The 20210-nt window shown below is 45.4% G+C and overlaps 1 protein-coding gene across 1 annotated transcript; it reads left to right on the top strand.

Annotated features, from left to right (window-relative positions):
- Positions 1 to 11751: 11751 nt before the first annotated feature.
- Positions 11752 to 18418, top strand: zc3h12aa (zinc finger CCCH-type containing 12Aa; the record flags this gene model as incomplete). The annotated part of the gene is made up of 6 exons (XM_080005770.1): positions 11752 to 12086; positions 13475 to 13614; positions 16292 to 16526; positions 17161 to 17267; positions 17409 to 17573; positions 17994 to 18418. 6 exons carry the CDS (start codon positions 11752 to 11754, stop codon positions 18416 to 18418), a joined length of 1407 nt encoding a protein of 468 aa, XP_079861896.1.
- Between the last annotated feature and the right edge of the window lie 1792 nt (positions 18419 to 20210).

Raw genomic sequence — 20210 nt, 5'->3', positions numbered from 1 at the left:
GTCCTGTTCTGTTCTTCATCGAGAGCAACCATCTGCAGTCCATCACTCACAATGCTTTTATTGTTTCATTCAGTTAGGAAATTGAGTAAATGAATATACATCTAAAATAAAAACAGTGCTTTTATTTGCTTTACTTGGAGGATGGTCAGGGAGACAGGGCGACACAGAAGACCCGAAACGTACTTGTGTTTTTGATCATTTTATTTTTGTGGCCTTTAATGCATGATCGAATGACAGATGAATAGATCCATGGCTTTTTCTTCTTTTTAGATCTAGAAATATTCAAAAAACATCCCACGCACGATCATGTTTTGATTCCAAGTGTGTACGGAGAGGAGGGGCGGGGGGGGGGGTCGATTTTTTTAAAAACCTTTATTTACATATTTTCAAAGGATATCTCCAACCATATGCATTCATAAAAGATAATTAAACAACACAACAAAGAAACAAAGTAAATTAAAAACCTGCAAAAAATAAAAAGAAAACAACAAACACATACACACAGAGCACATGATGAGGAGCAGCACCACTGCTGTGCCAACTCATCCAGGCTGTTCATCACTTTGTGGAACTTATCGTCCCCCCAGACCCTCACTAGAGCTGCTTCCAGGTCAGAACCAGAACCTGTCGTCCCCCCAGATCCGGGTCCTCACTAGAGCTGCTCCCAGGTCAGATCTGCTCTCTACCATCATCTTTTTACTCTTGTAGATTGACAGCTTTTCTCTCCCCTGTAAGAAGTTCATCAGTTTCCATTTAGTAGCGGTAGGCAGGTTTTTGTAACCTGCCCCAACAGTTTTTTTTAGAACGACAAATAAACATTTTAGTCTCCGACATTCAATGTTACAGTGAAACATAGTTTGCGTTGCTTCACAGAAAGGACGTTGTTTTGTGTTGGGACAGTTGGTTAAAAATGTTGACATCAGAGTGGACTCCAAGAAAGACGTGTGACGTCCTCCACTGGAGATCAGCTGCTCTCTGGTTTAAAGAGCTTTGTACAAGACTCTCCACACGGTGCCACGCCTTCTAGTTAAGCAGACTTTGACACAGTGTTTGTACAGTGTTTTGTCTTTCACCGTGTACAAGTCTATTTCTTTTGTGGTTTTAAAACCTTGTAAAACAGGACTAAAACCAAGCTCTGGGAAAGGATCGTTTTTGTAGGAAGTTCTGTTCCATTGCCGTCGTCCCTCAGCATCGCCAGCTCCTCTCAAAGTCTCTTACTCCACCTGTTTAGATTGTCTTTTACTCCACCTGTTTAGAATGTCTCTTGTGTTGCTGTGTGGATGGGCAGTTTAGCAGCTGAGCTGCTGCTGCCTGGGTGTGGTGAAGTCCTGGTCCTTCTGCATCCATCACGTGATGTTCCCATGGAAGCCAGCCTCCTGGAAAGTCCTGTGGGTGATTGTCCACAGTACAAAGGCACCAGGTTGTTGATGATTAAAACCTTCCTCTCGAAGACATCTTGGGTAGCAGCCACTTCCACTTGACCAACATCCCTCTACTTATCCTGTCACTCCTTCCCAGTTTCTCTTCATTGTCTGTTGGTTTCCAAGGTAAACTCCTAAATATTTCAAACCTGAGACCTACTGGTAGTTTAGGTAGTCCAGTGGGCCATCTCTAACAGATAACGCATTACTTTTCTCCCAATTAACCTTTGCTGCTGAAATGGTTCCAAAATCTTTTACTATTTTTACCAGTTTTACAATGTCCCATTTTTTGTCTGTAAAGACAATGATATCATCAGCATAGGCTGATAAAACATATTTCATGCTAAAATCTGGTAAAAGCAGGTAAAGCTGGTAAAAGCTTCTAAAACATTTTGGATCTTTTTTTACATGGGTTCAATGGAGAGTGAGTACAACATGGCAGATAATGAGCAACCCTGTGGGATCCCCCTGTGCACATTCAACGGTCCACTCAGACCCCCGTGGAGCTTCACTACACTCTCTATGCCCTGATACAAAACACTGATCTTGGCAGTGAGACCTGGGCTGAGACCAAACTTTTTCAAAGTTTTCCACAAGTATTGATGCTCAACCCTATCAAACGCCTTCTGCTGGTCCAAGGAAATGAGACCAGGCACGGGCCCAATGAACGGGCCCACTAAACCCAATGAACTAGAGACGTCCAAGATGTCCAGCATCAGTCAAATATTGTCTAGGATGGAGCTAGCAGGCAGGTAGTAAATCTGGTCCTGATCAATGACCTCTGCCATGACCTTGCTCAGTCTGTTTGCCAGAACCTTGGACAGGAGCTTGTAGGCCATGCAGAGCAGAGATACCGGGCGCCAGTTCTTCATGTCTTGGAGGTCGCCTTTTTTGGTAAAAGGGTTAAAACCGCCCTCCTGCAGCTCAGAGGCAAAACCATTTCATTAAAAATTTCATTAAAAACATTAAAAGATCTTTGTTTAGTTCCTCCCAAAAAGTAAAAAAAACAACTCTCCAGTCCAGCCCCTCCACCTCCATGTTTGTCACCGCAGAATGAGTTAAACATCTTGGTCCTCCACATGGTCACTGCTGTACAGCACAGTGTAGAACTGCACAGCTCTGCCACGTACGTCTCCTGGATCCTTCGCTCCTGTTCACTGGCAGAGTGTGGATGGTTCTGCTTTGTCCTTTCGTCTTCTCCAAACTGAAGAAGAACTTGGAAGTTCAAGTTCAAGAGATTATTTGTCACACACATATACATACAGTCATACATATATGCAGTGAAATGTCATGACACCCAGTGATTACACACAACAAGCTCTAAAAATACAAAAAATAATGTGCTTAATCGACACCAGGTGCTCGCGCAGAAGGTTTGTCCATTAAGTTCGTTGGACTGAAAATGTAACCGGACACTGGTGTGTGCCCATGTGTGTTGTCTCTTGTCAATGGGATTCTCCTCCAGACATCAGCCCATGTGTGATAGAGTGCAGTTATATGACTTCGCTACTTCGCTACCGAGTGAAGCGTAGCTAGCTAAGCTAAAGCTAAGGCTATCGCGGTAACCGGATATTGGCGTGCTGCTAAAAGCGTGAAGAAGCTGGGCGCTCCCTTTATCACAGAGTAAAGACAAAAACATGGCTGCTACAGTGGGGTCGGTGGCACCCTTTGACAACGAGTCGCAGAGCTGGGGAGAGTACTGCGAGATCCTGCATCATTTCTTCGTAGCGAACGGAATCGGCGATGCAGAGAGGAAAAGAGCCGTGCTGCTGAGCTGTGTGGCCGCGAAGACCTACACGCTGATGAGGAATCTGCTGAGTCCGCAGCGACCGGGAGACAAGTCGTTCGAGGAACTGGTGAGGTTGTTAAAGAACCATTTCAACCCGAAGCCTAGTGAGATAGTGCAGCGGCACTCCACAGTCGACTGCTGGATTGTCACCAGCTGAGATGATGATGGGAAGGAAGCTGAGGTGTACACTTGACTTGATGCACCCAGATTTAAAACAAAAAGTCGAGTCAAAACAAACAAGTCAGAAAAACTACCATGACACGCATGCCAAACATCGCAACTTTGAGGAAGGTGACTCTGTCTACACTAAGAACTTTGGATATGGACCTAAATGGATACCTGGACGAGTGCGGGAGTTAACAGGAGCAGTTTCCTATACTGTGTTGCTGGGGGATGGAAAAGTGGTCAGGTGACATGTCGATCAGCTGTTCGGCAGGCCGGAAGAGGAGCTTCCTACACCGGTGTCCAGTACTACAGAGGACGACATAACAGAACCCAGTCCACCAGCTGCTGGAGCACTGGAGGGCGCAAGTTCTCACCAAAGAGAGGACAGTGCTGTGCCGGTGGTGACCCAGGAGGATACTGCACTGCAGTACATCACCCGACGGATTGCGCAGATCAAGGAGGGACAAACGTCCTCCAAACCATTTGAAAGACTACTCCACATAAAGTGGATGCCTTTAGGGGCAAGAATGTGCCTAGTCTCCTTCAGGGGGAGATGAGTGTTTGAATAAATAAATAAAAAGAAAGAAAAGTAGATAACAAAGTGTTCGGAAGAAATAAAAGGTGTTCTGACATTGTGATTGTTACATAAAGTTATATAAAGGAAGCAGGGTACAGCAAGCTAAAATATATATATATAAGTTTAGATGTTACTGGCTAGACGGGAAAGAAAATGCTGTGGTGTATTATTATTTTCGTTGGTTAACTAAAGGACAGAAAAGCAAAAGTTAAGAAGGGAGGGATGTGATAGAGTGCAGTTATATGACTTCGCCAGTAGAGGGACTCTACTTCTTAAGTAAATGCTCCTTCGCTGGCTCTGTCAGTTGTTGTACTGATAGCCAGCCTGGCATGTTACGGCCGCACCACATGTTGCTGAAGACTGTTAATAAAAGGTGAACAAACCAGGAGTTGGTCTCTGTTACCTGACGGCAAAATACCAAGATACTACACCATGCACCTCCCTCAGCTCTGCCACGGCTCGTCTGGATACAGCGTGAGGTTCCACGTGATTTCTGTCTGAAGAGTCATTTCCCGTACAGTTAAAATCTCCTAAAAACAAAAACTCCTCTTGATTACAATTGCATAAAAGGATCCTTAACTTATTTAAGAGCAGCACTCTGTCAAGGCCTTGAGTGGGAGTGGACACATTGATAAAAACACTAAAACACTCTAACGTGGCCGGACCACCATCATCCTGCCCTCACACACACACACACACACAAGACAAAGAGGTAAAACTCAGAGAATAAAACTCCCTCCGCTGGTTGAGCTCATGTGGCCCCGCCCTCTCACTCTTCCAGTCTGTCATTAACACTATCACTGTGTTTCTTGGATGAACATGACATCAGTCTTCTTTAGTTTTAAAGTCTGGAACAGACTTGCTCTTTTCCTAGTGTCTCTTGCTCCATTTCGGTTGAGAGTTCCCGCTCTTAAACCAGGCATTGTGAACTAAGCAGAGAGACAGGAGAGAGTGAGACAGAAGTAGAACTGAGGCTTTATGCCGTGTCTGTGTCATCTCCATTGTTCCTCATCTGGTTCTGACTGAAGCAACAAACAACAAATAACAAACAGCTCCCTGTCCTCAAAGTGTTCTAAGACCTTTACGTCCTTCTGGTTTCTTTTTTTCTGCAGGAACTGCCTCATTGTATGGCTGCTATAAGCACCTCCTGTCTGCCGGTTGCATGGACCTTGTCGCCGGGTTTGACTCTCGCTCTCGGCAGGTTCCTCCTCCATCCTGGAGTCAGACTCCATCCTTATTTCCGTTTGTTTTTCGTTTGATCGTCCGGTCACTTTTTTCACCTATGAGCCGATGTTACTGTTGTTCTTTCTCTTGAGACGAGGTACGGTAAGTAAGGACTCCTCCTCATCATCTCCATCGACTCCTCCTCCATCATCTCCATCATCCTCACTGCCTCCTGTCAGCACTGCTCTGGCCAGGTTAGCACCATCCTCCATTTCTCCCTCCTTCCCACCCGCACCTTCTACCTCTCCACCAGCCCCTCCCTGTGCTCCTGAGCACTGCCACCCAGGGCCTGCTTCACCAGCTCCATCCGAGGCTGCCGATGTCACAGCTTCCTCTGGTCCTGCTGTTTTCTCACCCGCTCCCTACTTCTCCGTCCTGTTCTCCTGAACCACCTCCATCTGGGTGTGACCCTGGGCCTCCCCTCCACCCGTCCCTGCTGGTGCTCTGCTCTTCTCCCCAGACTCAGAGGCTTTTCCTGGACAGGCTCTTACCAGGAGCCTCCTCACCACAGACAAAGCACTTTGTTGTCTCAGATGTTATGTAAAGATGGTCGTCAAAGTCATCAACTCTTATTTTAAAACACGTTTAGATCCTGGTTCTGCTTGTTGAGGATCATCTGCACCGTCTTCCGTGAGACACCACCTGTTTCAACTCGGGTGCTTTACACCCAGACAACATTATTTTCATGATGGAGCCTATTTTTCTGTTTCTTGACAGTTTCCTGATCAGAATGTCATCACTAATAAAAGTTGGAGCGTTGGACAGTGTCACTCTGTTCACGTTGAGAGAGGAGACACGGAAACCAACGCATTGCTCACTGTGACGCCCTGTTCCGCCACCTTGTTCACCTTCACTATCACCACCACTACGTGTTCACCTTCACTAACACTACCACCACCACCACCACCACATTTTTACCTTCAATAACACCACCACCACCTTGTTTACCTTCTCAAACACCACCACCACCATCTTGTTCACCTGCTCTAACACCACCACCACCACCTTGTTTACCTTCTCTAACACCACCACCACCATCTTGTTTACCTGCTCTAACACCACCACCACCACCACCACCACCACCGTGTTCACCTTCTCTAACACCCACCACCACAGTGTTCACCTTCACTAACACCACCACCACTGTGTTCACCTTCTCTAACACCCACCACCACAGTGATCACCTTCACTAACACCACCACCACTGTGTTCACCTTCTCTAAAGGCTCTATAAAAATAACAACCACACTATTCATCCATGACCGACAACCTGCATGGAACACGGGGAAGCAGCGGCGTTGTTAACGCCGTGCTTCCATGTTAACCTGGTGAGGTCCGCCATGGCTGCAGACCCACACCACCACCACCACCACCCCGCTGTGTACACACCACAACCATTTCAAACAAAAAACCAACACCGTCGCCAAAAAAAGGTCAAAAGACAGAAAAGTAGAAAGGTCACTCACTCCACCACAAACACTCACACGCTCCGCCCGAAAATGCCCCCAACTAGAGAGGGGGGGGGGGGGGGGGCAGGAGGAGAGAGAGAGAAAGAAAGAGAGGAAGGGAGGCAGATAGAGAGACAGCGACAGAGGGAGAAAGAAAGAGGGAGGCAGAGAGAGCGAGAGGGGCTGAGCAAATCGATGTGCTGCACGCAGCTCTACAATTGAATTAAGTTTTACTAATTTTAAATAGTAAAAGAAATAAAAAATCAATATGTGGGTTCAATGTTGATATGACAAATACATCAATGTAGGAGAAACTCTGACACGTGCGGCTGATCGCTGTTTCATGGAAGGAAAAAAGCTGCTGTTCTGGTGGTAAACACGTAGATGGAGCCTCATTCGGACACTAACAGGTGTGGACATTGAAGGTACGCACCGTCACCTGCTGGACCATCTGTCTTTTCCACCGTTCTTTGTGGAGACTAGACGTGGGAAACGCTGCCGTGTGTTTTCTGGTTTGGTAGCAGTGGCTCCGGCTCACCTGACAGTTTTTATTTGTATTGATCAAAATGATCCGAAAAATAAATGTTAAGAGACGAAAATTAGTATCGAACAGAAAGGCTCCATTTGAAACCATAAGTGATAAGCACACCCTAACTTTACAACAGGCATTTAATTCAACATAAAATGTAAGAATGTGAGAAAATAAAAAGAGAATAACAATTAAAAAGGAAATAAACAGATTAGAGGAACGCATTCATCTTCAGAGGCTTTTTCCAAATATAGTTTGTTTTGCATAGAATGAAAAAAGAAGCTATTTCTTTTCTTGTTATTCATTATTATTATTATAATTATTCTTATTTATTTAAGGAGTGAATCCAATTCCATTATAGATTAAATGAGGGGGACGGGGGAATTTGAACTTTTTTTTGTTTCCGGCTGAAGAATTCTGGCAGGTTTTATCTTATCAGTTTTATGCAAATGAGGGTTGAGTTTCGAGGAACGGGGAAGAGGAAAATGTTTTTAGAGGGAGGAGACGCCCTGTGTGAGGAGGAAGAGAAGTCTCACTCCCTCTCCCTGTCGCCAGGTGAGTACATGCACACCTGTTGTCTCTGTCTTCTGCTTCCACTATTTATTTGTAGTTTCTTCCTGTTTGCTTTTCTACTAATTTAACTGATATCTTTGAGTGAGTTATATTTAGTAAATGTACAGGAAGATGTTATCACCTGGCTCACCTGACACCTCCTCTGGTGACCATGCTGCAGGGTCATCAGCCAGAAACCAGCATTCACCAACGTTTCGCTCCTTTAATTTTGGAACGTCTCCTGGTGGCGGAGCAGTGACAGGGACGTCTCCCTGTCACCCCCTGCAGCTGATAGTTGTTCTCCCCTTTGGCTGTTGTCTGGGGTTAGGTGTTCTTTCCACAACACCTATCCTTCCTCCTCAGCCAGAGCCAAAAGCTCCCTTCCTCAGCCTCTTCTGCCAGGTCCTTTGTTGCCCTCTTTAGCCTCCCTCCGGTCACTCCTGCAGCCCGCAAGAGGCGTGTGGATGACAACCCCAAAAACCCTCGGCATTCCGACCTCCGCTGGGTAGATGGTAGCCTTCCAGCCAACCTCCCGGCACTCAGCAGCCAGCGCTGAGTACTTGGCCTTCTTACGTTCGAAGGCGGCCTCAATCCCCTCCTCCAGTCGACTGTGAGCTTGATGAGGTGCACAGATCTTGCCTTGGTTAACCACACAACTATGTCTGGTCGGAGAGATGTGGTGGTGATCTCTGTGGGGAACCGGAGCTGCCTGTCGAGGTCAACCCTCATGTTCCACTCCTGGTCGGGGGAGTAGGGCCTTGATGTTTCTGTTGGCCTGGTGTTTCTCCTTACCCCTCCTTCTGAGACAAAGCTGGTGTGGTCCTCTGCTGATGGTGGTTCTTTGTTACCCTTGCCTGCGGAATCTTCCACAGATCTTACCAATTGATGTTCCGGTTAACAACTCCCTCCCAGGTTGTCGGCCTTGTCGGCCCTGCGACACAGCCTTGATCTTGTAGCGATCTTCCTCCATCCTCGTCACCTCTGCCACCACCATCTCCTTCCTCTCCTTACGGTTGACCTTGGACCAGAAGCGTCAGACAGCTCTGCAGTGTACTGCCTCCCCAAGCTTTTAATGGTATTAGTAAGGGAGCAAATAACGTGTTCCAGCCAGATCTGGTCTAGTTTGGGCTTTTCACAAGGAAAGATTAACATTGACTTGGGTCTTGGAGTCAGATCCGAGTGTTGGCAGGTCCTTGGAAAGTCTTAATTTCAACCCTCGTTGCAAAAAACTTCGATTCACAAACATAGTCGCCGATACCACACGCAGTGAGAGTGAAATGATGACATCTGCATAACGGGTCACACCCAGACTTTCCAGTGATCTGTAAATAATATTTTGACTTTATTAATAAAATTATTATTACCTTCTTGCCTCTGAAGGTAGCGATGCCTTAACCCAGCAGAAGTCTGTGGTTTTCAAAGCTCACTCCAAAAGAAACTTGTTGAACCTTTGAATAATATATTGTACAAAATGGTGTAACAAACGTTGACTAAAAGGCTTCTATAATTCCTATTAAACTCAAAAGATATTGAAAAAAAAACAACTAAAAGTGATAGGGAATAGCGATAAAGTGGTCAAAATTGGCATTGAACCACAGTTGGCATCGAACCTCAGGATCATGGACAGTGCTGCAACTCCGGGTAGAGCTAAATATATGAAATCAACTGTCAACAAATTATTCATTGTAATAGTAAGATTCAGTGAGAACTAGAATTTCTTAAGTCAGAATGTAAATATATACACATTTTATTCATGTGATAAATGAACTGTGTGGGGAGGGTTTTATTACAGATTTATTCTTACTTTTTAAATGTTTTATAGTCACTGCACACAAACCTACAAATACTACATAAATTCAATGATTTGTTTATGACTGATGTCACAGTGAAATGTGGTTTTGTACTGGATCACATTATATTCAGAGGTGTTTCTAATTGTTGTCCTCCCTGTCGACGTACATGAGGGGGACGGAACATTAGAAACACTCTGAATTCAATGCAGCTCATACAATGACCTCATGATGTGTCCCGAAGATCGCCTCTCCAACCTGCCTGAATGACTACCGTCCGGTGGCCCTCACCTCGGTGGTCATGAAGTGTTTCGAGAGGCTGATTAAGGATTACATCTGCGCCTCCCTCCCCCGCACCTTGGACCCGTTGCAGTTCGCGTACCGGCAGAACAGATCCACGGATGACGCGGTCTCTCAGGTACTGCACACCACGCTCACGCACCTGGATGGCCAGAAGGGGGCCTATGTGAGAATGCTGTTCATTGATTATAGTTCAGCTTTCAACACCATAGTCCCCACCAGACTGGCTGTCAAGTTGTTGGAGCTAGGATTGAATGCTCCGCTGTGCACCTGGATCCTGGACTTCCTCACAGGCCGCCCCCAGGTGGTCAAGGTGGGGAAGTACATGTCAAGCTCCCTCACCCTGAAGACAGGATCCCCCCAGGGCTGCGTCCTCAGCCCCCTACTGTACTCCCTGTACACACACGACTGTGTGGCCAGGTCCAGCTCCAACACCATCATCAAGTTTGCTGACGACACCGTGGTCGTGGGCCTGATCACCGACTGCGATGAGAAGGCCTACCGCGAGGAGGTGGCTGACCTGTCACTCTGGTGCCAGGACAACAGCCTCCACCTGAACGTCAGCAAAACCAAGGAGCTGATTGTGGACTTTAGGCGTGGATCACAATCGAGGACGCACGCGCCGTTGTGGATTAATGGGACTTCTGTCGATAGGGTGAGCAGCTTCAGATATCTGGGAGTCCACATCACAGAGGACTTAACATGGACTGTTCACACAGACACTCTGGTGAGAAAGGCGAGGCAGCGTCTCTACCACCTCAGGCAGCTGAGGAAATTCCGGGTCTCGGTGAGGATCCTCAAGTCCTTCTACTCTGGAGCAGTGGAGAGCATCCTGACAGGCAACATCACTGCCTGGTTTGGGAACTGTACTGCCCAGGACAGGCGGGCCCTGCAGAGGGTGGTGCGTTCAGCTGAACGTACCACTGGAACTACCCTCCCCCCCTTGCAGGAGTTATACACCAGGAGGTGTAGTAGCAGAGCCCGTAGGATCATGAAGGATCCTCATCACCCCAACAACGGACTGTTTCAGCTGCTGCGGTCAGGCAAGCGCCTCCGCAGTCACGCAGCGAGAACAGAGAGACTGAGACGGAGTTTCTTCCCTCAAGCCATCAGAACTGTCAATGCTGACCTCACCAGGGGTCCTAACTGAGCCATGCACTAGGCTCCACTACCTACTGTACTGTATGTAGCATACTGTACCGCATACTGTATCGCTGTTCAGGGTTGTTCGTGATGCCGTATTGCTGCGCCGTACTGTTGTATACTGTGCTGTATTATCCCAAACACTACCTCACACTATTCACATTCACATGCCACTTTAATTCACATGCCACTTTAAATGCACATATCTGTATATACATAGCCATATTCCTTCAACCTATTCCATTTTATTTCAATTTATTTTTTATTGTATTTTATTCTATATATTTTTTATCTTATTCTATAAGTATTCCACTTACTGTATTACGTTTTAGGAGTCAGTTAGTCGGTCTATTAGAAAGGAATTTTCTACTTTTTATTTTATTTTATTTTAGTACTTTTTCCTAGGACTTCTTGTGTGCTATCACCGGGTGCGTTGCATTACATTTCACTGCATATATGTATGGAAGTATGTATATGTATGTGACAAATAAAAATCTTGAATCTTGAATCTTGAATCTTGATAAAAGATATCACTGAATGAACAGCTCTCCTATGACAGCCGAAAAAACTAAATAAAGCTTAATGTATAGCTGACAAGGTCTATTGGAATACATTGGACACATATATATATATATATATATATATAACTTTGAAATAACTTGTCATTTTAGTCAGTTTACCAAGGGTGTAAATGTTCAGTGACGTCCGGCAGCGTCCCCATCCACAGTATCTCGAATCGAATATTCATCTGTTTTTTTCTAGGTATGAATCCTCCTCCCAGACGGACACACTAGATCTCTCAGATCCCCTGCTATGGACCAAGCTAGTCCTAGTTGGTCTGGCGGGACTGAGGCCGGCCTGTGCTCCGGGGTGGACTGGTTCCGGAAGCTGGGTTACTCCCCGGCCGAGGTGGAGGCAGCTCAGGGGAGGCTCGGCCTGGCCACCGACACCAACTCCCTGCTGGGGGAGCTGCTCAGGAGCTGGGGCCACCAGGGACCTGGGGACCCTCCGCAGACCCTCGCTTGGACCCCGGGCCCCCACGGAACCACTCCTCCACCCTCACCAGCTCCATGTCAGGTAGAAGGAACGAGGGAGATGGAGGATGACCTGAAACCTATCATCATTGATGGAAGCAATGTGGCCATGAGGTAATAATAATAATAATAATCATCATCCTTATGCTGATAATCATGATTATAATTATCATAATAATAATAATAATAATGATGATGATGATAAACAATAATGATATTAACAATAACAACCTTTTTGGTGTAGCACCTTTCATACACAACATGCGGTTGAAAGGGCTTTATGTTACTAGAAGGCAATCAAATGGTAACAATTAAATACAACTTTTTTAAATTGAAATAAGGAAATATTATTCCCAATTTCAGTTTGGGGTCAATGATTTAGTCCTTGAAGAATCAAGATCATTCCCCTGAAAATGATTTGTCTTGAACTACTCCGAAGCGATTCTCAAATAACTCCCAATATTTTAGGGCCCTTTTCCATGGATTCACGATCCCTCAGCTCTTGAGTCTCATATGTTTCTCTAGTAAAATACGTCCTGAACCGTGCTTCAATATTTACATTGTCTCTGAGCTCTGACCCCTAAACACACCCTGTCACAGCCCTGTCTGCTGCTGTTGTTAAGTCACTGCTTCAAAATGCAAATGGTAGATACACACCTCACAGTCTCCTGCTCCATAGGTTTATAGGAAAGGGCTCGAGGGAGGGTTCATGGAGAGCCTGCATTCAAATCTGTCAGTGTTGAGAAGACAAGACTGAACAAATACCATCACATACCATCAAATACCATCACATACCACCAAATACCATCACATACAATCACATACCATCACATGCGATCAGATGCCATCACATACGATCACATGCCATCACATACCATCACATACAATCAAATACCGTTAAATACCATCACATACCATCACATACAGTCACATACCATCACATTCAGTCACATACCATCACATACCATTAAATACCGTCACATACCATCACATACAATTAAATACCATCACATACAATTAAATACCATCACATACAATCACATACCATCACATGCCATTGCATGCCATCACATACCATTAAATACCATCACATACCATTAAATATCATCACATATCATCAAATACCATCACATTACATTAAATACCATCACAGGATCACTGCAAATCTGATGTGAACTTGAGACATATGAGATCAGGCCAAAACACGATGACATACTGTTAACAAAGAACAACAAGTTTGATAGAGCTAGACCCTGGTTTTGATATACTGTATAAATACTTTGTGTATGTATATATAGTTTTTTTTCTCAGAACTTTAAAACGTGACTGTTTTAGAAATGTAGTAGAGTAAAAAGTAGAAAAGTAGAAAAAGTCTCTGAAACTGGATCTACTTAGGCACAGATAGTGTAAAAATGTACTTAAGTACAGTAACAAAGTACTTGTACGTGGTAACTTTCCACCGCTGGTCATTTGTCTCCTTTTCTATTGCGGCGGCATCTCAGTCACGGTAGCACAGAGGTGTTTTCCTGCCATGGCATCCAGCTGGCCGTTGACTACTTCCAGGTCAGAGGTCACGCCGCCATCACAGTGTTCGTTCCCTCCTGGCGCAAGAAGCAGGCTCGCCCTGACTCGCCCATCACAGGTAAGACAGGAAGTGACATCACTGATCCGCTTCCAAACACCAGCTGGTCGCATGTTTGGTCCTGTCGTCCAAAGTAGAAAAACTACCTTCTGTTTCAGTATCATGACAGACTCTGATCATCATGCTTCAAATACAATTACCTCAATCCTAACTACTAATACTACCTAACTACTACTCCTACCTTCAGAGTTATGGTAGCGCTCTTTATTGACAATAGATTGAAAGAGAAAAAATGTAATCTTTCATGAGACGTTTGAGGCGGTATTTCGGAATAATTAAAATATTTAGTATATATTATTATTATATGTATCACTTTAACAAGATACATAGATGCGTGGATAGATAAATGGAAAGATATATTGATAGATAGATATATGGAAATATAGATGATAGACAAACAGATAGATGGATAGTGATGGTATGTAGATAGACTGATAGATGGATGATTGGATAGATAGACAGACAGATAGACATAGATAGATAGATAGACAGACAGACACAGATAGATATAGATAGATAGATATGTAGATAGATAGACAGACAGATAGATAGATGATTCAATAGATAGATGATTGGATAGATGGATGGAAGGAAAGAGGGATAGATAGATAGACAGATGGATAGATTGAAAGATAGATGATTGAATAGATAGATAGATCAGTTGCTTGTACACAGTTTTTCCAGGATGTTGGTTTTAGTGAAACTTATAACATGTACTTTCTGTCTCTGCTGTGTTCAAACAAACTATTCTGCTTTGATGGTGTCACTGAGTAGAAGCTATGAAAGGTGGTGCTGACATTACACAACAAGGTGGAGAAAGTTCTTACACTTGTGTGTTTGTGGACAAATAATTGATAAGTGCGCGGTGCAGCTGTTGCACAGTGAGATCAGTGTTTACTTTGCGTTTCCTGTGATTGAGACTGACGAGCCTGACGTGTAATGACATCCAACACAAACACTTGTGCAAACGTGTGCAGCGTTCCTTTGAAAGTGAAATGATGCATTGCATTTATTTGTTATTATTATTAAGATTTTTGCTGAAGCTAAACACTCAAGCTCAGGGTGTTTTGCAGCTTGAGCGGCGTGGCTTTGCCCTTTTCAGGCCGGGCAGCCGGGTCCAAAGGTTCCATCCGTAATCCTCCTTCTAGGAAGTAAAATTAAAAGGCTGAGCGTGTCCAGGGAAATCCCTGTCAGGACCCGCCCTCTGTTCAGTGTTTTTAACTGCTCTCTCAGGCATCATGAGGGGTTAAGAGACGATCCCCTCCAACTACGTGTTCTGTCAGGCATTTGAATGGAATTTTATTTCAAGCCCGCAGCTGCACACTCCTGTCGCTATAGTAACAGTGCAATGTACACACTCGACGCTATGAGAGTGGCTTTGTTTCTTGAGCTCATAATGGTAATAGTGGAAATAATAGTTGTCATACTACACCTGGCTATGACTGAGTGCTCTGTTTAGTTCATACTAAGGCCTTTTCAGATGAAATTTTTTATTTTGATTATGCTCAGGTCTGCAAACATGTCATTAAAATGAAAGATGGTGCAGACTGCACGACCAATGCGAGTCACTCGACCTGACTTTCAGCATGTTTAACCCTGTAAAGCCCAAATAAAGTAAGTGAGCTCAGTGGAAATTTGGAAAATGTGAGTTCAGGTCCAAATTCCCAGATCTAGGAACACATTAGACATCCAATACGATCCCAAGACAAAGGATTGAGACCCATTGAGGATGTAAATATAGATCTAATATGAAATAAAGGGGAATACCACCCATTTTCAGCATTGAAATGGACACAGACACACACACACACACACACACACACACACACACACACACACACACACACACACCACCAACACCTGCTTTGAACGCAATCCCAGCATCTCTTGAACTTGACAAAAGTAACCCCTAAGTTGTCCATGGAACAGGGCAGTCGGGCTGTTTGAGAGCCTGTGACCTAGCGCCCCCTAGAGATCCTCGTCCAGATGAAGGAACAATCTCAAATACATTTGCAGCAGCAAGATGCAACTTGAAGATGAGTGACAACTGCAACCTCTTTTACATAAAGAGAAAATAACATTTATGTTATTTTATGTCACATAACATAAAATATAATTGCATGCTGTCATAAACCACCTTGATTTACTGTCATGCCCAATTTCTCCGTGCCTCACTCTCCATCAGCACAGGGCCTACGTTGTTGCCCTCAGCCTTTCAAGATTCAAGATTCAAGATTTTTTATTTGTCACATACATATACATACTTTCATACATATATGCAGTGAAATGTAATGCAATGCACCCGGTTATAGCACACAATATGTCCTAGGAAAAAAAATAAAAGTAAAAAATTCCTTTCTAATAGACCGACTAACTGACTCCTAAAACGTAATACAGTAAGTTGAATACTTATAGAATAAGATCAAAATATATAGAATAAAATACAATAAAAATAAAATGGAATAAAATGGAATAGAAAGAGGGAATATGCCTATGTATATACAGATATGTGCATTATGCCCTTATTTGGAGTTCCCAGGTTGCAGCGCTTGGTTTTGGTCGTTGCGATGTGCTGTGTTCGTGCCATGTCTGAGCTGAAGACGCCAGTGTCTGCAGCTCAGACATCTTGGTCCCTTGAGTAACAGCAGCATCACGAGGTTCAACATGTGTGTTTCAGATCAGCACATCCTCACAGTTCTTGAGAAAAGGAAGATCGTGGTGTTCACCCCGTCGCGGCGTGTCGGGGGTAAGCGCATGGTGTGCTACGACGACCGCTTCATCGTCAAGCTGGCGCACGAGTCCGACGGCGTGATCGTGTCCAACGACAACTACCGCGACCTGCAGGCGGAGCGGCCTGAGTGGAGGAGGTGCATCGAGGAGAGGCTCCTCATGTACTCCTTCGTTAATGACAAGTAGGCTCTTTCCCTGTCCCCTACGTTTAGGATGTGAAGGGAGCAAACAAGCAGAGAGGAAACAATCCTCTCTGCTTGTTTGCTCAATTGAAAGTGTCGTTCTAAAAACCTTCGTCCATTTTGAGCATTTTGTCCTCGATGACTGAACGTCATCACATTTAAAAGTCACTCGAGTCATGGTTCAGGGCCTGACACTAACTTCAACCGTCCATCAGCTGTTGGTTGCCAGGACTGACAGAGCGGTTGCTAAATTGTGATAATTTCATAATTGAGTGATGATGATGATGATGATGATGTGACGTTGATGTTTGGTTTGGTGGGGGGGGGGGCGCTCTCTTAAAGGAACGCACCAGGAAAATGATTTACCTTGGCGACGTGTTTTTTTTTACATTTTACGGTTGACGACAGGGGAAACAAGATGGCTGAAGCAGCCTTTCTCCTGCTGTTACATCTGAATTTCCCCTAATGGATGAATGAAGTGTTGCCCTGGGCAACCGTTGATGTCAGGCCCTGTGCATGTTTATTCCTGTCATTTCTCCAGATGATGGTGCATGTTGTTGCTGAGTTAACGCTGTTGCCGTTTAGTTGCCGTTCTTGATTCTCTTGGAGGCTTTAAAGATGTGTCATGCGTTAGGTTCATGCCGCCTGATGACCCTCTCGGCCGCCACGGCCCCAGCCTGAACAACTTCCTGAGGAAGAAACCTCTTCCAGCGGAGCAGAAGAGAGCGCTCTGCCCTTATAGTAAGCTAGAAACCGCTCATTCACATCTTACTTGGAGAAGAACACGGGACCAGCACCAAGTGTTCTATATTTACCAAACAGAGTCCATACTATTGTTTTCATTGTGTAAACTCATGAGATTTGTTTTTTCATTTTACTCAGATAAAAAGTGTACTTACGGCGTCAAATGTAAGTTCTACCATCCAGAGCGAGCAAACCAGTCCTGCTCTTCCTTGGCCGATGAACTACAAGAGAAAGCCCGAATTTCTGGCTTTCAAGTGGATAGACATTCCAGATCCTCAGTCAGAGAAGCTCAGCGGGAGCCTGGTCCCTCTCCCGCCCCCCCCCCCCTTCCTCCTGACTATGACATTGAAAACCATACGTCTGTGCATGAGCCCAGTTCCACACATCTGCCTCAGGTCGGCGACAACACCCTGCTCTGCTGGGATGGAACCACAACCTGTCAGAACCATAGGGCTGGTTCTCCAGCAGGGGGCCCACATCAGGCGGATGGGCCCTGGCCGCCATGCCCATCCCATCATCCCCGTGCCGGCATTTCCCAGAAGTATCTTGATTCGGGCCTCGGTTCTGACAGGTGTCAGCACTCCCACGGCAGATCCCACTGGGCCCGGCCCCGACAAAACACCAGGGCCGGTGGAACCCAACACCCCTCACCGGTGTCCGGTTTAGAGAGGCAGTATACCGAGCGGGTTTGTCAATGCTGGTCCCCTCTGGTGCCCCCCACAGCCCGCGGGCAGCATCCCAGCTACTCATGCCTGAAGTCCCAGTCTCAGCCCAAATATGTGTATCCTCCCAACATGCACTACCAGTACAGCCCCCCGCACCACAACCAATACTGGTCGGATCCTTTCCCAGGTCTACCCCAGGCCACCACGCCCTGTTTCCTCCCAGGCCTCATCCTGTCCCCGTCCCCATCCCCTGGGGGCCCCTGTTGCACCTATGTGGATCCTCCACCTGACCCCTGGGCCCGGCCGCAGCTGGGATCCTCTGCATTTGACCCGCGGAGGCTGGACCTTCGCAAGAAGCTGCAAGCCATCTTCAACACCCGTCACGTGGACACGGTCATGGAAATGTTCCCGCACCTGATGGACGCTCAGAAGGTGGCCGCGCAGATCCTGAACCTCAAGGCTCAGGGAGGCGTGTTGGACTGATGCTCCCCGGCCGCCTGAGGATGCCGGGCGCAGAGGACGACGGGCGCAGAGGACGACGGGCGCAGAGGCCTCCTCCAGAGCGACGGCGGTGAGGGGTGACCCATTGGGCATCACTCACGTCCAGTTGAGTATCAAAATGCTATGTATCGGGTGTGGCAACACGCACTTAAAATCCAGAATTTCGATGGCGGATCCGGAAGAGATAATCAGTTTATCTCTTTGCCACAAAAAAGTCACTACAGCTCGGTTCAGTGAGAAGGAACGTATGATGTCATTTTCCCTTTTTTAAAAAGGGATTTATTTTAAAGAAGCGGAGCAGGGACGGTTTTGTGATTTGACATGTTTTATTGCAGTATGTGTGTGATCTTTACCTTTAACCTTTTCATGTTTCCGGTGGGAAAAAAAAAAGAAAAGAGAAAGTATTTTAGGATTCAGTTTCAAAGTCAAGGCGTCGTCAGTGCTGGTATCCGGCGCTGACTGTGATGTTGCTGCTGCTCCCTGGATATGAGCTTCAGTTGTTGAAAGGTTTTGTCTGAGTAACCTTAATCATTTGTTAAATGACGTTTTCGTCAATTGTGACCTTGCCATCCATGTTTGGAATGAAACGTGCCTTTAGAAGAACTAGAGATTTGACTGTTGATGCATATTGTGTCCAATGTGATGTGTTTGGCTCTTTGTACAAATGGAAGTTCTCAGAATAATGAAATGTCAAACTGCACAGCAGCTGCACCGAGCCCGAGTTTCTGAACCTAACGGTGAATGAACCAGCCAGGCGTGCGATTCAAGTCAAATAGGAACTCCTACAGCCCCAAACAGCTGTTCACGTTCTGGCTGGTTCTGCTCGGTGAGCCAAACTACCAACGGCCCAGGGCCACGTCCTTCAATGTTCAGTGTGACCTTGCCCTGGAATACCTCTTTGAATAAAACTTTTATCATTAGATCAAAGCCAGAATGTTAACCAGAGCAGACATGTATGTATCTGTATACAGTCTGTCTGTCTGTCTGTCTGTCTGTCTGTCTGTCTGTCTGTCTGTCTCTAACAGCAGAAGGTCAAGAAGCTCATGTTCCATCATTTCAGTCGCTGTTTCCAGTTGTCATGGACACCTCAACATGTCATGGAGTCATATTTGAGTAGACGTATGTGTGGTGCTGTATCATATGATATGAACGTGTTCATGTCTGAGGGTGGTGTCGTCTGTTGCTTTAAGTCAACGTGTTTTGTTTATTAAACTGATGTTAATTCAGTACAACTGACTCCCCATGAAGGAACGTACAGATGATCAGCGGCGCACGTTCCATGACTCTTGGTTCATTTCCACGTTTTTACGACGGCTTGTCAGCAACAGAATCTCATTTGACTTCATGTCTTTCGCTCACGATGCTGTGTGTGTGTGTGTGTGTGTTACAGATGAACTTAATCAGATCATTGATTAATTGATCGACATCATTATAGCCAAATGTAATATTGTTATATAATATTAATACCTTATTGTAATCAGGAGTGATGTAAAACTGAATCTTAAGTGATAGTTAAGAAGTCATTTATTAATAATAATATTAGGAATAACATTTCCCGCTGGCATCATCAGGTCATTGTCTGCGTGCAGTGGAAGCAGCCTGACAGCTCCACCCTGACGGAGTGACCCCTGAATCAGCCACAGATGCAAAATACATGTGTGCGTCGCTCAGGGTGGGATGTCCTCACTTAAGTCGCTCGACAGGTTCTTGGAAGCCACTCCCTCAGAGTACTGACACCTTGTTCATGGGGATATTTCTACGGAATATCACAAAG

The sequence above is a fragment of the Zeus faber genome (genome assembly GCF_960531495.2).
Source record: "Zeus faber genome assembly, chromosome: 8".
NCBI classification, from domain to species: Eukaryota; Metazoa; Chordata; class Actinopteri; order Zeiformes; family Zeidae; genus Zeus; species Zeus faber.
Note: the sequence above shows the minus strand (reverse complement) of the source record. Positions and strands in the feature narration are given on the sequence as shown.